At 42.1% G+C, this 17,232-nt stretch overlaps 1 protein-coding gene across 3 annotated transcripts in view; it reads left to right on the top strand.

Moving 5' to 3' along the window:
• Window positions 1-8,570: 8,570 nt before the first annotated feature.
• SLC45A2 (solute carrier family 45 member 2) overlaps window positions 8,571-17,232 on the top strand; it is a 33,697-nt gene continuing 25,035 nt past the window's right edge. For 2 of the 3 annotated variants that reach the window (XM_036846867.1, XM_036846865.1), the window contains exons 1-2: window positions 8,576-9,190; window positions 11,405-11,581. In XM_036846867.1, coding sequence (XP_036702762.1) covers window positions 8,806-9,190; window positions 11,405-11,581 — 562 coding nt within the window. In that variant the 5' untranslated portion in view covers window positions 8,576-8,805. Of the gene's footprint in view, window positions 9,191-11,404; window positions 11,582-17,232 lie in introns of all 3 variants that reach the window. The other variant, XM_036846866.1, reaches the window with a different exon arrangement.

The raw sequence follows: 17,232 nt of genomic DNA, 5'->3' as shown, positions 1-17,232 counted from the left end.
AAAATGTCCTTGAGGTTTCCTTCAGATAATTGCCACCTCTCCATCGAGACCCGCTCCTGTGTGTAGCTGCCTGTTGGTATCATCCAAATGTGTCTCTTTATCAGTAAACTCCACCATCATGCATTTGAAAGTGTTACTAGACTTTTCCTCCTCTTACCAGTCTCCAGCTTCCACTTCTGTGTAATAAAGTGAAGCCCTCTGCCCCCAGTAGGCCCCCACGGCTTACGCCTCACCTCATTCGGCCACTGTTCACATGTCCCTTACGGAGAGTCCTTTCCTGACCCCTGTCCAGGATGGCAGCTGCCTTGTCACTCGCTCTCCCCTCACCCTATTTTATTTTCCTTCACACTGTGTATCACTGCTGACATGCTGACTGACCCCAGCCCTCACTCCTTAACCAGTGCAGGCTAGAGCAGAAGCTTTATGAAGGACCTTGTAGGTTTCACTGCTAGGTTTCGTTGCTAAGTCCCCAGTTCCTAGAGTAGTGCCTGGCCCATGACTGGAAACTTTGTGAATATTTATTAAAGGACTGAAACTCAATAGTGAAGTGCTGTCAGTTCCACTTTCAGAGCTCCCATATCCATCCTTCTGCCCATCTCCCATTGCTGCTTTCATCCAGACCCCTATTACCTCTTCCCTGGACTACTGTTCAACTTCCCTACCCAGCTTTTCACCTTCATTTTTTTCCCCATCATGTAGCAAGTTCTGGATCTCATTTCTACACACAGCAACATCCAGAAGAAGAGAGCGTCTCAGGAGCCCTCAGCAAACCTTGTCTTGTGTCTCCATGGATCTAGATAAGTCACAAGCCAGTCCTGCACCAGTCTTTGGCAGAGAGGGTAGGCTTATCCTTAGATAAAGCCAACCTGCTCCTGGAGCTCCCCTGGACTCAACTTCCTGGAAGCACGTGGGTATTTGAGGGAGGGGTAGATTCCTGAAGCTAGTCCAGGTCCCATCAGGATGGGGGAGTGGAGAACAGATGTTACATCTGTGACATACAGTATCTCAGTTGCTCTTCAGTGATCACAAGGGGAAGGCAGGGCAGGTTTCTCCATTTTATAGATGTGGACACAAGCCTCAGATGGTCCTAAACCTTCTTAGTTCACATCTCCCTTAGTGTCTTAGTAATTTTTTCATGGTGCCCCTAGGTCAGAAGAAATACCTAACCATTCCACTTATAAATAATTAGGTCCCAACAACTGAAGTATTTATGTCCTAACAACTTATTAGCTGTTTGAAAAATATAATACATGTACATTGAAGACATTTTTTATTTTTACTTCATTCTTTTTTAAAATTGAAGTATAGTTGATTTACAATATTGTGTTTAGTATACAGCAAAGTGATTCAGTTATGTATATATACTTTTCAGACTATTTTCCATTATAGGTTATTACAAGATATTGAATATAGTTCCCTGTGCTATGCAGTAAATCCTTGTTGTTGATTTTATATATAGTAGTTTGTATCTGTTAATCCCATACTCCTAAATTATCCTTCCCCCACCCCTTCCCCCTTTGGTAATCATAAATTTGTTTTCTATGAGTCTGTTTCTGTTTTGTACATAGATTCATTTGTATTATTTTTTAGATTCCATGTATAAGTGATATCATATAATTACTTCACTAAGTATAATCTCTGGGTCCATCCATATTGCTGCAAATGACAACATTTCATTCTCTTATGGCTGAGTAGTATTCCATTGTGTATGTATACCACATCTCCTTAAGCTAATTGTCTGCTGATGGGCACTTGGGTTGTTTCCATGTCTTGGCTATTGTAAATAGTGCTGCTATGAACATTGGGGTGCATGTATGTTTATGAATTAGAGTTTTCGTGTTTTCTGGGTATGTACACAAGTGGGATTGCTGGATCACATGGTAGCACTATTTTTAGGTTTTTAAGGAACCTCCATACCCTCCATAGTGGCTGCACCAGTATACGTTGCCACCAACAGTAGGAGGGTTCCATTTGATCCACACTGTCTGCAGTATTATTTGAAGACTTTTTGATAATAGCCATTCTGACTGGTGTGAAGTGATACCTCATTGTGGTTTTAATTTCCATTTCACTAATAATTAGCGATGTTGAGCATCTTTTCACGTGCCTATTGGCTATCTGTATGTCTTCTTTGGAGAGATGTCTGTTAGGTCTTCTGCTCATTTTTTTTTTTTTTGCCTGTGTTGGGTCTTCGTTTCTATGCGAGGGCTTTCTCTAGTTGTGGCAAGCGGGGGCCACTCTTCATCGTGGTGCGCAGGCCTTTCACTGTCGCGGCCTCTCTTGTTGCGGGGCACAGGCTCCAGACGCACAGGCTCAGTAGTTGTGGCTCACGGGCCTAGTTGCTCCGCGGCATGTGGGATCTTCCCAGACCAGGGCTCGAACCTGTGTCCCCTGCATTAGCAGGCAGATTCTCAACCACTGCGCCACCAGGGAAGCCCCTCTTCTGCTCATTTTTGATTGGGTTGTTTGTTTTTGTGCTATTGGGTAGTATGAGCTGTTTGTATATTTTGGAAATTAAGCCCTTGTTGGTTGCATCATTTGCAAGTATTTTTTCCCATTCCGTAGGTTGTCTTTTCATTTTGTTAATGGTTTCCTTTGCTGTGCAAAAGCTCATAAGTTTGATTAGATCCCATTTGTTTATTTTTGCTTTTGTTTCTATTACCTTGGGAGACTGATCTAAGAAAATATTGCTACGATTTATGTCCGAGAATGTTTTACCTATGTTCTCTTCTAGGAGTTTTATGGTGTCACATCTTATATTTAGGTCTTTAAACCATTTTGAGTTTATTTTTGTATATGGTGTGAGGGAGTGTTCTAATTTCACTGATTTACATGTAGCTGTCCAGCTTTCCCAACACCACTTGTTGAAGAGACTGTCTTTTCTCTATTGTATATATTTTTGCCTCCTTTGTCATAGATTAATTGACGGTAGGTGTGTGGGTTATTTCTGGGCTGTCTATTCTATTCCATCTACATGTCTGTTTTTGTGCCAATAGTGTGAAGTTTTAATAACTGTAGCTTTGTGGTATTGTCTGAGTCTGGAAGGGTTATGCCTCCAGCTTTGTTCTTTTTCCTCAGGATTGCTTTGTCAATTTTGGGTCTTTTGTGGTTCCATATAAATTTTAGAATTATTTTTTCTAGTTCTGTGAAAAATGTTATGGGTATTTTGATAGAGATCACATTAAATCTGTAGATTGCTTTGGTTAGTATGACCACTTTAACAATGTTAATTCTTCCAATCCAAGAGCATGGACTTTCCATTTCTTTGAATCATCTTCAATTTCCTTTATCAGTGTTTTATAGTTTGCAGCATGTAGGTCTTTCATCTCCTTGGTTAAGTTTATTCCTAGGTATTTTTTAAAATTAATTTATTTATTTTTGGCTGCATTGGGTCTTTGTTGCTGTGCACGGGCTTTCTCTAGTTGCAGTGAGCAGGGGCTACTCTTCATTGTGACGCATGGTCTTCTCATTGCAGTGGCTTCTCTTGTTGTGGAGCATGGGCTCTAGGCATGCGGGTTTCAGTAGTTGTGGCATGTGGGCTCAGTAGTAGTGGCTCGTGGACTCTAGAGCACAGGCTCAGTAGTTGTGGCGTACGGGCTTTGTTGCTCCGTGGCATGTGGGATCTTCCCAGACCAGGGCTCGAACCTGTGTTCCCTGCATTGGCAGGCAGATTCTTAACCACTGTGCCACCAGGGAAGCCCTTCCTATGTATTTTTAAATGCAATTTTAAACAGGATTGTTTTTTAACTTCTCTTTCTGATATTTCATTGTTACTGCAAAGAAATGCAGCAGATTTCTGTATCTGTATCCTGCTACCTTGCTGAATTCATTAATTAGTTCTGATGTTTTTTGTGTAGAGTCTTTAAGGTTCTCTGTGTAGAGTATCATGTCATCTCCAAATAGTGACAGTTTTACCTCTTCCCTTCCAAATTGAATACCTTTTATTTCGTTTTCTTGTCTGATTGCTGTGGGTAGGACTTCCAGTACTATGTTGAATAGAAGTGGTGAGAGTGCGCATCCTTGTTTTATTCCTGAATTTAGCGAGAAAGCTTTCAGCTTTTCACTGTTGAGTATTATGTTGGCCGTGGGTTTGTTTTAAGTGCTTTTATTATGTTGAGATATGTTCCCTCTATACCCACTTTGGTGAGAGTTTTTATCATGAATGGATGTTGAATTTTGTCAAATGCTTTTTCTGTGTCTATTGAGATGATCCTGTGGTTTTTGTCATTTCTTTTGTTAATGTGGTGTATCACATTGATTTGTGTTTGTTGAACCATCTTTGCAGCCCTGGAATGAATCCAACTTGATCGTGGTGTATGATCCTTTTTATGTATTGTTGGATTCGGTTTGCCAATATTCATTGAGGATTTTTGCATCTATATTTATCAAAGATATTGTCCTGTAATTTTCTTTTTTGGTAGTGTCTTTGCCTGGTTTTGGTATCAGGGTGATGGTGGCTACTTGGAATGACTTTGGGAATGTTCCTTCCTTTTTAATTTTGGGGAGTAGTTTGAGAAGGTTAGGTGTAAGTTCTTATTTGTATGTTTGGTAGAATTCCCCAGTGAAGCTGTCCAGTCCTAGGCTTTTATTTGCAGGGAGTTTTGTTTGTTTGTTTGTTTGTTTTTAAATTATAGGTTCTATTTTACTTCTAGTGATGTTCAAATTATCTGTTTCTTCTTGGCTCAGTTTTGGTAGGCTGTATGTTTCTAGAAACTTGTCCATTTCTTCTAGGTTGTCCAATTTGATGGCATATAACTGTTCGTAGTATTTTCTTACAATTTTTTGTATTTCTGTATTATCAGTTATCATTTCTCCTCTTTCATTTCTTATTTTATTTGGGTCCTCTCTCTTTTCTTGGTTTGTCAATTTTGTTTACCCTTTCAAGGAACCACCTCTAGGTTTAATTGGTTTTTTTCTATTGTTTTTTAAATCTCTATTTTATTTATTTCCTCTCTGATCTTTATTATTTCCTTCCTTCTGCTGAGTTTAGGTTTTGTTTGTTCTTCTTTTTCTAATTCTTTTAGATGGTAGGTTAGGTTGTTTATTTGAGATTTTTCTTGTTTCTTGAGAAAGGACTGTATCTCTGTTAACTTCCCTCTTAGAACTGCTTTTGCTGCATCCCATAGATTTTGTGAGGTTGTGTCGTCATTTTCATTTGTCTCGAGATACTTTCTCATTTCTTCTTTGATTTCATTGTTGACTCATTGGCTTTTTAGTAGCATATTGTGTAGTCTCCATGTAATCATTCTTTTCTCGTTTTTCTTTCAGTGGTTGATCTCTAGTTTCATACCGTTGTGGTCAGAAAAGATGCTTGAAATAATTTCTATTCTCTTAAATTTGTTGAGGCTTGTTTTGTGACCTACCCTAGAGAATGTTTCATGTGTGCTTAAAAAGAATGTGTATTCTGTTTTTTTTCTGTAATAAGCCCAACTAATCTATTGTGTCATTTAAGACCTCTGTTGCCTTATTGATTTTCTGTTTGGATGATCTGTTCCTTGATGTCAGTGAGGTGTTAAAGTCTCCTACTATTATTGTATTCCTGTCAATTTCTCCCTTTATGTCTGTTAGTATTTGTTTTATATATTTAGATGCTCCTGTACTGGGTGTATATATGCTAATGAGTATAATATCCTCTTCTTGTATTGATCCCTTTATCATAATATAATGTCCTTCTTTGTCTTTATGGCCTTTGTTTTAAAGTCTATTTTGTCTGATATGAGTGTTGCTACCCCACTTTCTTGTCATTTCCATTTGCATGAAATATCTTTTTCTATGCCCTCATTTTCAGTCTGTGTCTTTCTTCCTGAAGTGAGTCTCTTGCAGGCAGCATATGGTGGGCTTTTGTTTTTTTTAATCTAGTCTGCCACTCTGTCTTTTGATCAGAGCATTTATTCCATTGATATTTAAAGTAATTATTGATAGGTATGTACTTATTGCCATTTTAAACTTTGCTTTCCAGTTGATTTTGGAATTCTTCTGTGTTCATTTCTTTTTATTTCTCCTTTTGTGGTTTGATGGTTTTCTTTTGTAGTATGCTTGAGTTCCTTTCTTTTTGGTTTTGTGAATCGATTTTATGTTTTTGATTGGTGGTTACCCTGGAGTTCAAGTATATATTGACCCATAACTATATCGACTTGCTTTAAACTGATAGTCATGCAAATGCAAACACATTCTAAAAGATCTACAGTTTTTTACTCCACTCCCCCACATTTTATGATTTTGATGTCTTATTTTACATTTTCATGTTTATCCTTTTGCTGTTCATTGTAGTTATAATTGCTTTTACAAAATTTTAAATTTTTTTTTTTAATCTATGTACTGGCTTTTTTAAATGATCTTCAATCCTTTGATATATTTACCTTTCCTATACTTGCTCCCCTTTACTTGCTTTTCTATTTAGAGAAGACCTTCCAATATTTCTTTTAGGGTAGGTTTAGTATTACTTAACTCTTTCAGTTTTTGCTTGTCTGAGGAATTCTTTCTCTCTCCTTTCTGGTGCCTTTTTGTCTTTTTTTTTTTTTTTTTTTCATTCTACCTGGTTGCATGGAGATCTTTCTTGCAGCTTTGGTTGTATAGCACATCTTCTGCCAGTTTCCAGTTGCTTTTCTGTGAGCATTGTTCCACATGTAGTTGTATTTCTGATGTGTTTGTGGGGGGAGTTAAGCTCCACATCCTCCTACTCCACCATCTTGATCTCCCTCCTTATTTCATTCTTAGTCACTAATGGGTCATAGGCACCTGTTGGGCACTGCAGCTTCTCGTGCCTTGGAATCAGATTGGATGTCACTACCCTCGTTTTCTGCTCCACATTGATATTCATACAGTACTTGCTTTTTTTTTTTTTTTTTTTCATTGGGTCTTCATTGCTGTGCACAGGCTTTCTTTAGTTGTGGTGAGCGGGGGCTGCGCTTCATTGTGGTGCGTGGGCTTCTCATTGCGGTGGCTTCTCTTGTTGCGGAGCACGGGCTCTAGGCACGTGGGCTTCAGTTGTTGTGGCACGTGGGCTTCAGTAGTTGTGGCTCGCGGGCTCTAGAGCACAGGCTCAGTAGTTGTGGTGCACGGGCTTAGTTGCTCCACGGCATGTGGGATCTTCCCGGACCAGGGATCAAACCCGTGTCCCCTGCATTGGCAGGCAGATTCTTAACCACTGCGCCACCAGGGAAGTCCCACAATACTTGCTTTTTATCATGGCTGCGGAAAACCCAGCCTCACAAAAATCTAAAGTCATTGAAAGGATTGTAGTACAGTCTTATGTTACAAGTATGAACTATTTCATTCTTACTCCATGTAGTATCTGAAAGATGTTGAGTTTTTCTGAGTTTACTCTCTTTAAATTTTTAAATCTCCTGAGATACCCCTTTGAGTTCACTGTGGTACCCTGGGGCACCTTGGCACACAGTTTGGGAAATACCACTTTAAGTGATTTGCTCAGGGAAATACAGGTAGAAGGAGGCAGAGCCAGAATTTAAACTTAAATGTTTTGACTCCAAGTCTTGCTGTTAAACCATTTTTAGGGCCTTTCCTATGAGATCATGTTTCCCTTGCCACTCAAATTTTCATTTGAATTCAAGGTCCAACAAGGAAAATATGACCCACTCAGAGTCTTTAAAACAGAGGAAATTTATTATGGAGAATTACATTGGTGATAAAAGAGATGAGAAGCCCAGGGGACAGTGAGGCAACTCAGATACGAGCAACCACAGGAAGCCAAGACCACTCCCATAGCTTCAGGATCGATGGGAAAGGTAGTGTTATAGGGACCCAGAAGCTAAGGTTGGCAGCTGGACCCACAGTGGAGGTGCAGCCACTGCCAGAGACATCTCAGGATGGAGAAAGAGAGGGGAGGAAGTATCCTGATTTCTTCCTTTCTCCTGCCCCCGGTCTTCCCACCAGTGCCTCTGATTGCACAAATCTACCTAGAAGCCAGAGAGCAAGGGAACCTGGGAAATGTAGTCCCTTATGGTATAGAGCATAGTATGAGGGGGAGGGAATGGATCTGAGCAAACAGGCAGTTGACTGGCATTACAAAATGTTGTGTATACACTTTATTCATTCTGTAATTCCTTTAGCAAATGTTTATTGAGGACCTACTAGGTGCCAGGTATCATGCTAGATGCCATAATGAGCAAAACAGACCAGATCACTGCTCATAAGGGGATCAAAGACCAACAGAGGAGAAGGAGAATAAACATGAACTATCTGAAGTGTGTTAAGTGCATTGAAGGAAAATATCACAGTGCTGTGAGAGAGCTAGTGATTTAGGGGAAGGGGCAACCTCCTACTGTTTTAAGTCTAGTTAATTGACTATATGTGTGTGTGTAGAAAACTTGTGTTCAGGAGAGGACAGAATATTTATATCTAGAAAAAGTTTAGAAAAAGATATCGACTCATTCATACTTAACATCTGGATTATAGGGCTTTATTGTCTCAAAGCTGTATGTGATTGTGTGTCATAGAGTGTGTGTGTGTGTGTGTGTGTGTGGGGGAGAGAGAGAGAGAGAGAGAGAGAGAGAGAGAGAGAGAAGCAGAGAGAACAGTACAAAGGAAGACTCTTTTAGAAAAACACTCTAAGGAGCCAGAGGGCTCACAGCAGCTAATCTCCATCATGCTTTCCAGGCCCCACCCCCCTTCCTTCTCATCATAACTTGTGATCTTAGAGGCGTGAAAGAATTTGAGCCCCTCCCCCAGCCTGACCATCTCTGTTGGCCGCTCAGCCAGGCTCCACGTCAAATCCAGCTGGGAGCGCAAACCCCAGGGCCACGCAAGAGGTGGTGGGCTTGCAGGCTGGTTCCTCACCCAGTGGCCATGGGCGACAGCAGTGGGCAGCCTGGCATCCACACCTACAAATCCCTCGCTGAGGAGGGCCCCTTCGGCTCTGTGGAGCCGCCCAAGAGACCCACGGGGAGCCTGGTCATGCACAGCATGGCCATGTTCGGCCGGGAGTTTTGCTATGCGGTGGAGGCGGCCTACGTGACCCCAGTCCTGCTCAGCGTGGGCCTGCCCAAGAGTCTCTACAGCATGGTGTGGCTCCTGAGCCCTGTCCTGGGATTCCTGCTGCAGCCCGTGGTGGGACTGGCCAGTGACCACTGCCGGGCCCGGTGGGGGCGGCGGAGACCCTACATCCTCACGCTGGGCGTCGTGATGCTCCTGGGCATGGCTATGTACCTTAACGGGGACGCTATCGTATCAGGTCAGTGGGCAGCACAAGGTGGGCAGGCCGGGAGAAGGGTCCTGTTATGCAGCTCGCTGAAAGGAGAATGCAGATTTCTCTACGCCACAGTCAGAAATTGGTTATAAACCAATTCTGTCTCCTAAGTTACACTGTTTCCACCTTTGAGTGACCCAAATTCTGTGGTTAGGCACCTTTACTTTTAGAAACATCAGGATACATTATTTTTCAATTGTGAGAATTTGAAAATAGGATTATACTTTTACCTATTTTATTAAATTACATATTTTTACATATTTATCAATTATAGGGGTTTTTTTGTGCCCATTATACCTTATTTAGTACTTTCTCAAATTAACCAGCTGCCAAATGGCTCCATAAATTTTTACAATAAATGTAACTTTGTGTCCAGATGAGAGTTAATTATGTTCACAGCTTTCTGTGGAGTCTTTTAATAGGTACAGGGCATCAGCCTGGTAGCTCAAGGGGACATTTTTGCACTGCAAATTATGGACATAAACCTGATGGTGAGCACTTTTTCTAGCCATTAATCAGCCACCACCAATTAGTCAGTAATTGGTGGTAGTACATATTGCATTGAGAAAAGAATCATTAAACTTAAAAATAGCACACATTTTTTGAGCATTAACTCTCAGGCTAGCAGAATGGATGATAATGAGACAGGATAATCAGTTATCATTTGTATATATTTAAAAGAGGGCATACATCTATAAATGTAGGGCATTTCTGGAAGAAATTACAAAAAACCTGAAAAGAACTGTTGCCGATAGGGAAGGAGTACTAAAGGGCTGGGGTGAGAGAGGGAGAGTAGGCTTATTTTTCACTTATTTTTTTACTGTATTTTTAAAAACAGGTACATACAGGGAGATCAGCTTGGTGCTTTGCGATCACCTAGAAGGGTGGGATAAGGAGGATGGGAGGGAGACACAAGAGGGAGGGGATATGGGGTTATACATATGCATATAGCTGATTCACTTTGTTATACGGCAGAAACTAACACAACACTGTAAAGCAGTTATACTCCAATAAAGATGTTAAAAAAAAAGGTGCATATATTACATATTAAAGTTTAAAAAATAAACTGAAAACAACGGAAATAGTTGTGCGTGAGTCAGTGAACCGTGGCACAGCCATAGGATGAATATTATTTAGCTGTTAACACTGTGAAGTTGCTCTTCATCACCTGAAACGCTCATATACAACACGATCCCTTTAGTCAGTGATCCTCAAAGGAGAGTCCTCCAACCCAGGAGTCCCCAACCCCCGGGCCACGGACCGGTGCTGGTCCACGGCCTGTCGGGAACCGGGCCGCACAGCAGGAGGTAAGCAGGGGGGCCAGCGAGCGAAGCCTCATCTGCCGCTCCCCGTGGCTCCTGTCACCCCCCGAACCATCCCCCCCCATCGCTCGCATTACCGCCTGAACCGTCTCCACCCCCCACTCCCCGTCGTGGAAAAATTGTCATCCACAGAACCGGTCCCTGGGGCCGGCCTGCAGCATCAGCCTCAGTGGGGGGCTGCTAGAGGCCCCACCTTCCACCTACTGATGAATCGCAGGAGATTCACAGGAGGTGGAGCCCAGCAATCTGTTCTAACAAGTTGTCCAAGTGGTGGTTACACACTCTGAAGTTTGAGAAGCACTGCATAAGGGCACAGGTGCACACCTCTCTACGTTAGTGCGTAAAGGGGTGTCTGAAGGATGACCAGATCTAGGGGCTGGGATCTAGAAGCATCTCCCCAGCTTTTCTGTATGGTTGGAATGGTTTACAATCAGCATGTATACTTTTTTTAAACAGCTTTATTTAAAGAGATGATTCACATACCATAAAAGTCACCATCTAAAAGTGTACAACTCAGTGCTTTTTCATACATTCTCAAGGTTGTATAACCATCATCACTATCTAATTACACAACATTTTCATCCCCCCGACCAGAAAGAAACCTGGTAACCGTTAGCAGTCACTCCCCAGTTCCTTCTCCCTGACGGTCCTAGGCAACTGCTCAGTCTCCTTTCTGTCTCTAGAGAGCTGCCTTTTCTGGACATTCGCTGCATCATTTTTAAAACTTGAAAAAATAATGAAGCTGTTTCTTATTTGGAAAAGCAAAGCAAAATGAAAGTAAAGGGAAATAATTTGATGACAGGAGGTCTGGGTGGAAATAAAAATGCGGATCATTCTAAACCAGGATTTAGGAGACCAATGTTTGTTTCTCTTTTAGCTTTGATTGCTGACCCAAGGACGAAGCTGATTTGGGCCATCAGCATCACCATGATAGGTGTGGTTCTCTTTGATTTTGCTGCTGACTTCATTGATGGGCCTATCAAAGCCTACTTATTTGATGTCTGCACCCATCGAGATAAGGAGAGGGGCCTCCACTACCATGCCCTCTTCACAGGTAGGGAATATTCCAGAAAGTCTATCCTTCGGCTCCCCAGATAGGGAGGCTCTACCACTGAAGCCATCCAGTGTCTCAGCACTCAGACTTTTTCAATGAATGGATCCGTTGATGGACTGCTCCCATCACGCGGGCTCTGTCCTCCAGTGCATTTCTCTTGTGACCAGGCTGTGGAGTTTTTGCAAAGGAAGTTTATACAAGAGCTTTCTGAAGAGCCATTTGTGGAGACCTTTACAACTAAAATGAAAAGAGGCCTTGTAGACTTGACTTTATTTTTTGTTTTGTTTTATTTTTTAATCGGTTATATGCAGCATCAGCATTACTTAGGAGCTTGTTAAAAATGCAGCTTCTTGGGCCCCTCCTCCAGTTATTTTGATTCAGTGGGTTTGAGGTGAGGCCTAGAAATTTGCATTTTTAATGACTACCCCAGATGATTCTGTGGCAAGTATCCCAAGAATCACATTTAAAAACAAAAATAGAAACAAACCAAGCAAATAAAAAGCCCCAAGTCTTAAAGGTTTCTTAGTTGTATAAAGAGTTAGCATTTCCTCAACCTCCTGGTTTGGAAAAGGCCATGCCAGGAGGACAACGGAAGGCTCTCTCCATTTCTTGGGGCCATTGCCGGCTTCCTTTGGTTGCTGTTGGGTCCTTCATTTAGAGCAATGCTACTGATGTTCAGCATGAATTTATAGAGCTCCAGTTAGGACTTTTCTAGGACTGGGGTGTCATGCACAAGATGACAGCATGATCCTGGCCTGGGAGCATTTCTGTGTCTACTCGTGGGGACTCTATTTGATTGTCTTCATCGCCCAGCCAATATATTTTATGTTTTAACATATTCTGTCTCCTCCCATGGCCAGGTAGGTCCCATGAAAAGCAAAATCTTGAGTTTTGTCCAGTTTGTGTCTCCGCAGCCCAGAGCGGCACCTGCACGGAAGCCGTTGGCTCAGTAATTTGTTGTTAGAGCAAATATTTGGCTGGTGAGCCCTGGAAGGATGGGGCTGCCCAGCAGAGGGTATTTCCTCCATGCTCCAGGGCAGACAGAGAGCAAGAGTCCAGCCCGTCTGTGGGGCCCCCGAGCCCCCTGTCTACAGCTAGAAGGTCCCAGAATAGAGATTCAAACTGCATCTTCCTAACTGAAATCCCACAGTTCCTGCTGCTTTATCGTAATCTGCAAATTACTTACAACAACATCATGGGAGACTTCTTGGCTTTTGAACCTGACACATTGAGAGTCTTATTGCTCTAAGTACTTTGGGCAATATGGCCACTCCTTCCCGGCTTACATCAGTGTTAGTCTTGGCCAAACAACCTCTGCTTTGCTGCCTCTGTGTTAGAAGACTGAGCCCTGTATTTTGGGAACTTTTCCAAGGTTAACACATGGTAGTATTTCTATTGAGTTCGATAAAATGTCTCGAAGTTTTCTACTGATACTAGTGTATAGTGGTCTCAGCAAACGTGACCTGGGTTTAGGCTTTCACTGTATCTTTCGTACTTATCCTTTAACTGATTTTCCAGTGTCTAATTTCTTCCTATTCCAACTGAAACAACACGTAGCTTCCAGCTTCATATTCCTAAAAGACAGCTATGACCGGGCACTTTCCTGTTCAATGACCTGCAGTGGCTCCTGTTGAAAAATTATGAATTAATCGACAGTCAATCTAAGAAAGAAATAGAGAATTTCAGTCAAGCCAACCTGAAGATTATAAACCGGGAGACAGTCTCTCAGAGAGCTCTAAAACTGTTCCTCCCATTAGAGGTCAGAGCACAGTTAGATCTGAGACAAAGAGTTATACATCAGATGACGTATTGACAGTTTACATAGTCCAGATCTGCACATTACAAGGTGAGTAGTGGGTCATCGTGACCACTTACAGGATTAAGAAAGGAATGTTATCTCCTAAGGGGTTACCTTGCTGGTGCCAGGAGAAAATTGCTCCTTATCGAGCAAGTATTCCTGTGTCTTATACAGCGGTCTGGTTAATGTATAATACAGATGCACGATGCACACTGAAGGGGAGGATGGAGGCCCAAATGGGCAGAGAGAACATTTTATGTTTAAATTTTTCTCGTCTTGCCATAAAATATGAATTTTATTTCATCACTCCCCATTTGCCTACTGAATCAAGATCACATTCCTGGACAGGGTTCAAACTCCCCACAATCTGTTCCCACCCTACACTTCAAGCTTCGTTTCCCGTTACTCCCGCCACATCCTCTGTGCTCTGAGCAGTTCCCCAGCGTGTTCCCAGGGGCAGAATCCAGGTCTGTTTTACTCACTGTATCCCTGTACCGCCACCACTGCTTGGCATATTGTAGGTGCTCAAAGTGAATATTAATGGAACAAACCAAGGAGACTGCCCTTTCCTTTCCAGCTTCTGGGGCTTTACTCACACTGAAATTCCCTTCCCCCTTTTCTCCCTTTGGAAATCAAAGCTGCTTAGAAACTTTCTTCTACCCACTTCCTAGAGAGAAGGCCCCTCAATTCTCTTCCAGATTGCAGGCAAACTTAATTTCTAATTTGGTCAGAGGCTCCACCCACAGCATAATCAAAGCACAAAAGTTCATCAGGTGTCAATGAAATGGATAATTCCCGCAGGAAGAGATAGCGGAGGCTACAGTTCACCATACACATAGCCTGAATTTTACTTCCCCTGTGGCCTATGTGGTCTGCTTGGGCTGCCATAACTGAATACCACAGACTGGGGGGCTTAAAGTACAGAAATTATGTTCTCACAGTTCTGGAGGCTGGAAGGCCAAGATCAAGGTGCCAGGAGGGTTGGTTTCTGGTGAGATCTCTCTTCTTGGCTCGCTCCCGGCCATCTTCTCGCTGTGGTCTCACACGGCCTTTCCTCTGTGCGTGCACTCCTGGTACCGCTTCTTCCTCTTATCAGGACCCCAGTCCTATGGATTAAGGCCCCACTCTTATGACCTCATTTAATCTTAATTAGCTCCTTAAAGGCCCTGTCTCCAAATATGGTCACTTTGGGGGTTAGGGCTTCAACATATGTCTTTTAATGAAGAAAGCAAAAGCTTTCCTAGAACCCCACAGACTTCTGCTTTTTTGCCATGGGGCAGAATTAGGTCACATGAGCACCCAGGGGCCTGGGAGGTTGGAAAAAAGAGAGGGTATTTTGGGGGGTGGGGAGCATATCCCTGAATCAAATTGGGGTTCTGTTAGCCAGGAGGAAGGGGTAGTTATTAATACTGAATAGGCCAAAACTAGTAGCTACCACATAGAATACAAACACAATTGAGTATTAGCCTCATGAGAACAATTAAAGACCAAGACTATTGTAAGAAAGTGACAGCCAGAGCTTCCAAATCGCAATCTCTTAGTGAATAATGAAGAGGTAGTTACATTTGAAAGTCATATTCACACTTTTACCTGATCACATTTGTTATATTCACATTCTCTCCTGAATTATAACTCACAGTGGATTTATCCGTCTCTTCTACAAGATTTGTAAACTACAAGATTTGTAAAAACATGAAGATTCACCTGCAAACTCCCATGGCTTCCAACTCATTGCCTTGCCATTAGCAGACACTTAGAAGTGTTAGCTATGTAAAAAGAGACTCTAGGTTTTATAACCCTGCTTGTATTTCGGGCAGTTTTACAAATTGCAGCGATCGGATGAATATGCTTATTTAGTTACCTTGCTTTGTCTCTTGACCAGCATGAACCTCAGTCAACTGTCTCTGGCTATAGGGGGACCCCCGAGGGTGTGTGGATGGCTCAAAGCAAGTTCTTTCCTCTACTAGAAAAAAACAACTTAAAATACCTTCCTCGTATAAAACAAGTAAGTCTCACCTTATTTAAGGTTTTGATTCTAAAGTCCCTGCTTAAGTGATAATCACAGAGAGTCCACATTATTTGTAAACACCTCTCAGATCATTCATAAAATACAGTAGACCTCGTTTTGTGTATATAGATCTGCATAGTGATGGATACAGGTAAATACATCTGCAGATTCATCTCCTCTTTAGTGTTTACTTCTGGACATGGGCTCGATTCACAGAATAGCAGATAGGATAACCCATATTATTTAAAATGTTCTTTTTATCTTTCTTGCTCTCTCTCTCTCCCTCTTTTTAAAGTGTGAATCGTTGAATTCTGTTGAGTTAAACATGGATGTGTGACCCCACTGTGGTGTCCTTGCTCTGAATGGTAGACCACATTAAAAAATGGAGAGAAAAATAATGAGCAGTGCATTATCACTTTGCTTAGTTTTTGCATACATGCCAGACCTCCCGAATTTACTTGAACTTGGCAAAGAGATGTCTATAACATTCTGCTTGAAACAAGCATTTTATAATAAAGTCATGTTCAGTTTTAGGGCCCATTTTGATTTTCATCATCAGCAAGATATCATTTACCTGAGGAATCCAATCATTCGAGTAAATTGAAATTCTTTTTTTTTTTTTAATTATTAGCACCTTTAATTATTATTTATTTATTTATTTATTTATGGCTGTGTTGGGTCTTCGTTTCTGTGCGAGGGCTTTCTCTAGTTGCGGCAAGCAGGGGCCACTCTTCATCGCGGTGCGCGGGCCTCTCACTGTCACGGTCTCTCTTGTTGCGGAGCGCAGGCTCAGTAGTTGTGGCTCACGGGCCTAGTTGCTCCACGGCATGTGGGATCTTCCCAGACCAGGGCTCGAACCCGTGTCCCCTGCATTGGCAGGCGGATTCTCAACCACTGTGCCACCAGGGAAGCCCGAAATTCTTTTTTACTTATTTCAGAGCTGTAGTCCAGGCCCAACAATTCCAAATGCTTTGTGAGTAAGTGTCAAAGGGTTCACTGCCAAAATATTTTCCAGCATATTTCTGATTTTTTTTTTTAAGAAAAGACCCTACTGGCTTCCAGAAGGACATTTTAGTCCTCCAGCTTCTTCTGTCTCTTATGTGTGAGGGTAACTCTATCTGCCCTCCATCCCTGGCGAATGTGGTAGCTATGCTGTGTTTAGTGGATCCACCCTCATCCCTTCACCCCATGCCTTCACCTTTGGGTGCATCTAAGGCTGTGGAACCCACACTCACCAGAAGGAGATTCCTGCCTTGTGTCAGAATGCTTCTCACCAAGACTATGTTGCTAAATTAACCCAAGGCCTTGCTCTCCTTAGCAGCGGGCTCCATCCCACCACAGGAGGCTGGGACCAGACATGATGGTAAAGGCCGTCCCAGTTCACATCCTGGCTCCTCCTGCTGAGTCGCCTTAGTATTTCTGAACTTTTGTTTCCTCACAGCGGTGTGAATCTCTACACAATGCTACTTATTAGTATCCTGGCAAATGGTCCCAGGTCCAGAGCAAGAAACCATTTAAAAGGATTCAACACCAAATGTTTATATGTACTAGATTTCCTCCATTCCCGCCGGACCTGTGAAAGTTTTATTTGTATATAATGACTCAGTGAGAAACTTGCCCCATGTACATCTTTGGAAGAAGAATGGGTAACTTCTTAGGCTCAGCCTCTTTTGATTTTTCTGTTTCTTTAATACTTCAAAGTATGCATTAAAATGCTAGTGAAACAAGTGCTCAGATTAGAAATAATTAAGAACTAACAAAATGAGTCCTAAAAATAAATTTCAGATATGGGCCCCTTTGACCAAACCTATACAAGTGGAAAGAAGCCACGTTTCATGTTAGAGT

The sequence above is a fragment of the Balaenoptera musculus genome, chromosome 3 (genome assembly GCF_009873245.2).
Source record: "Balaenoptera musculus isolate JJ_BM4_2016_0621 chromosome 3, mBalMus1.pri.v3, whole genome shotgun sequence".
NCBI classification, from domain to species: Eukaryota; Metazoa; Chordata; class Mammalia; order Artiodactyla; family Balaenopteridae; genus Balaenoptera; species Balaenoptera musculus.
This window is presented reverse-complemented; position numbering and strand designations above follow the sequence as displayed.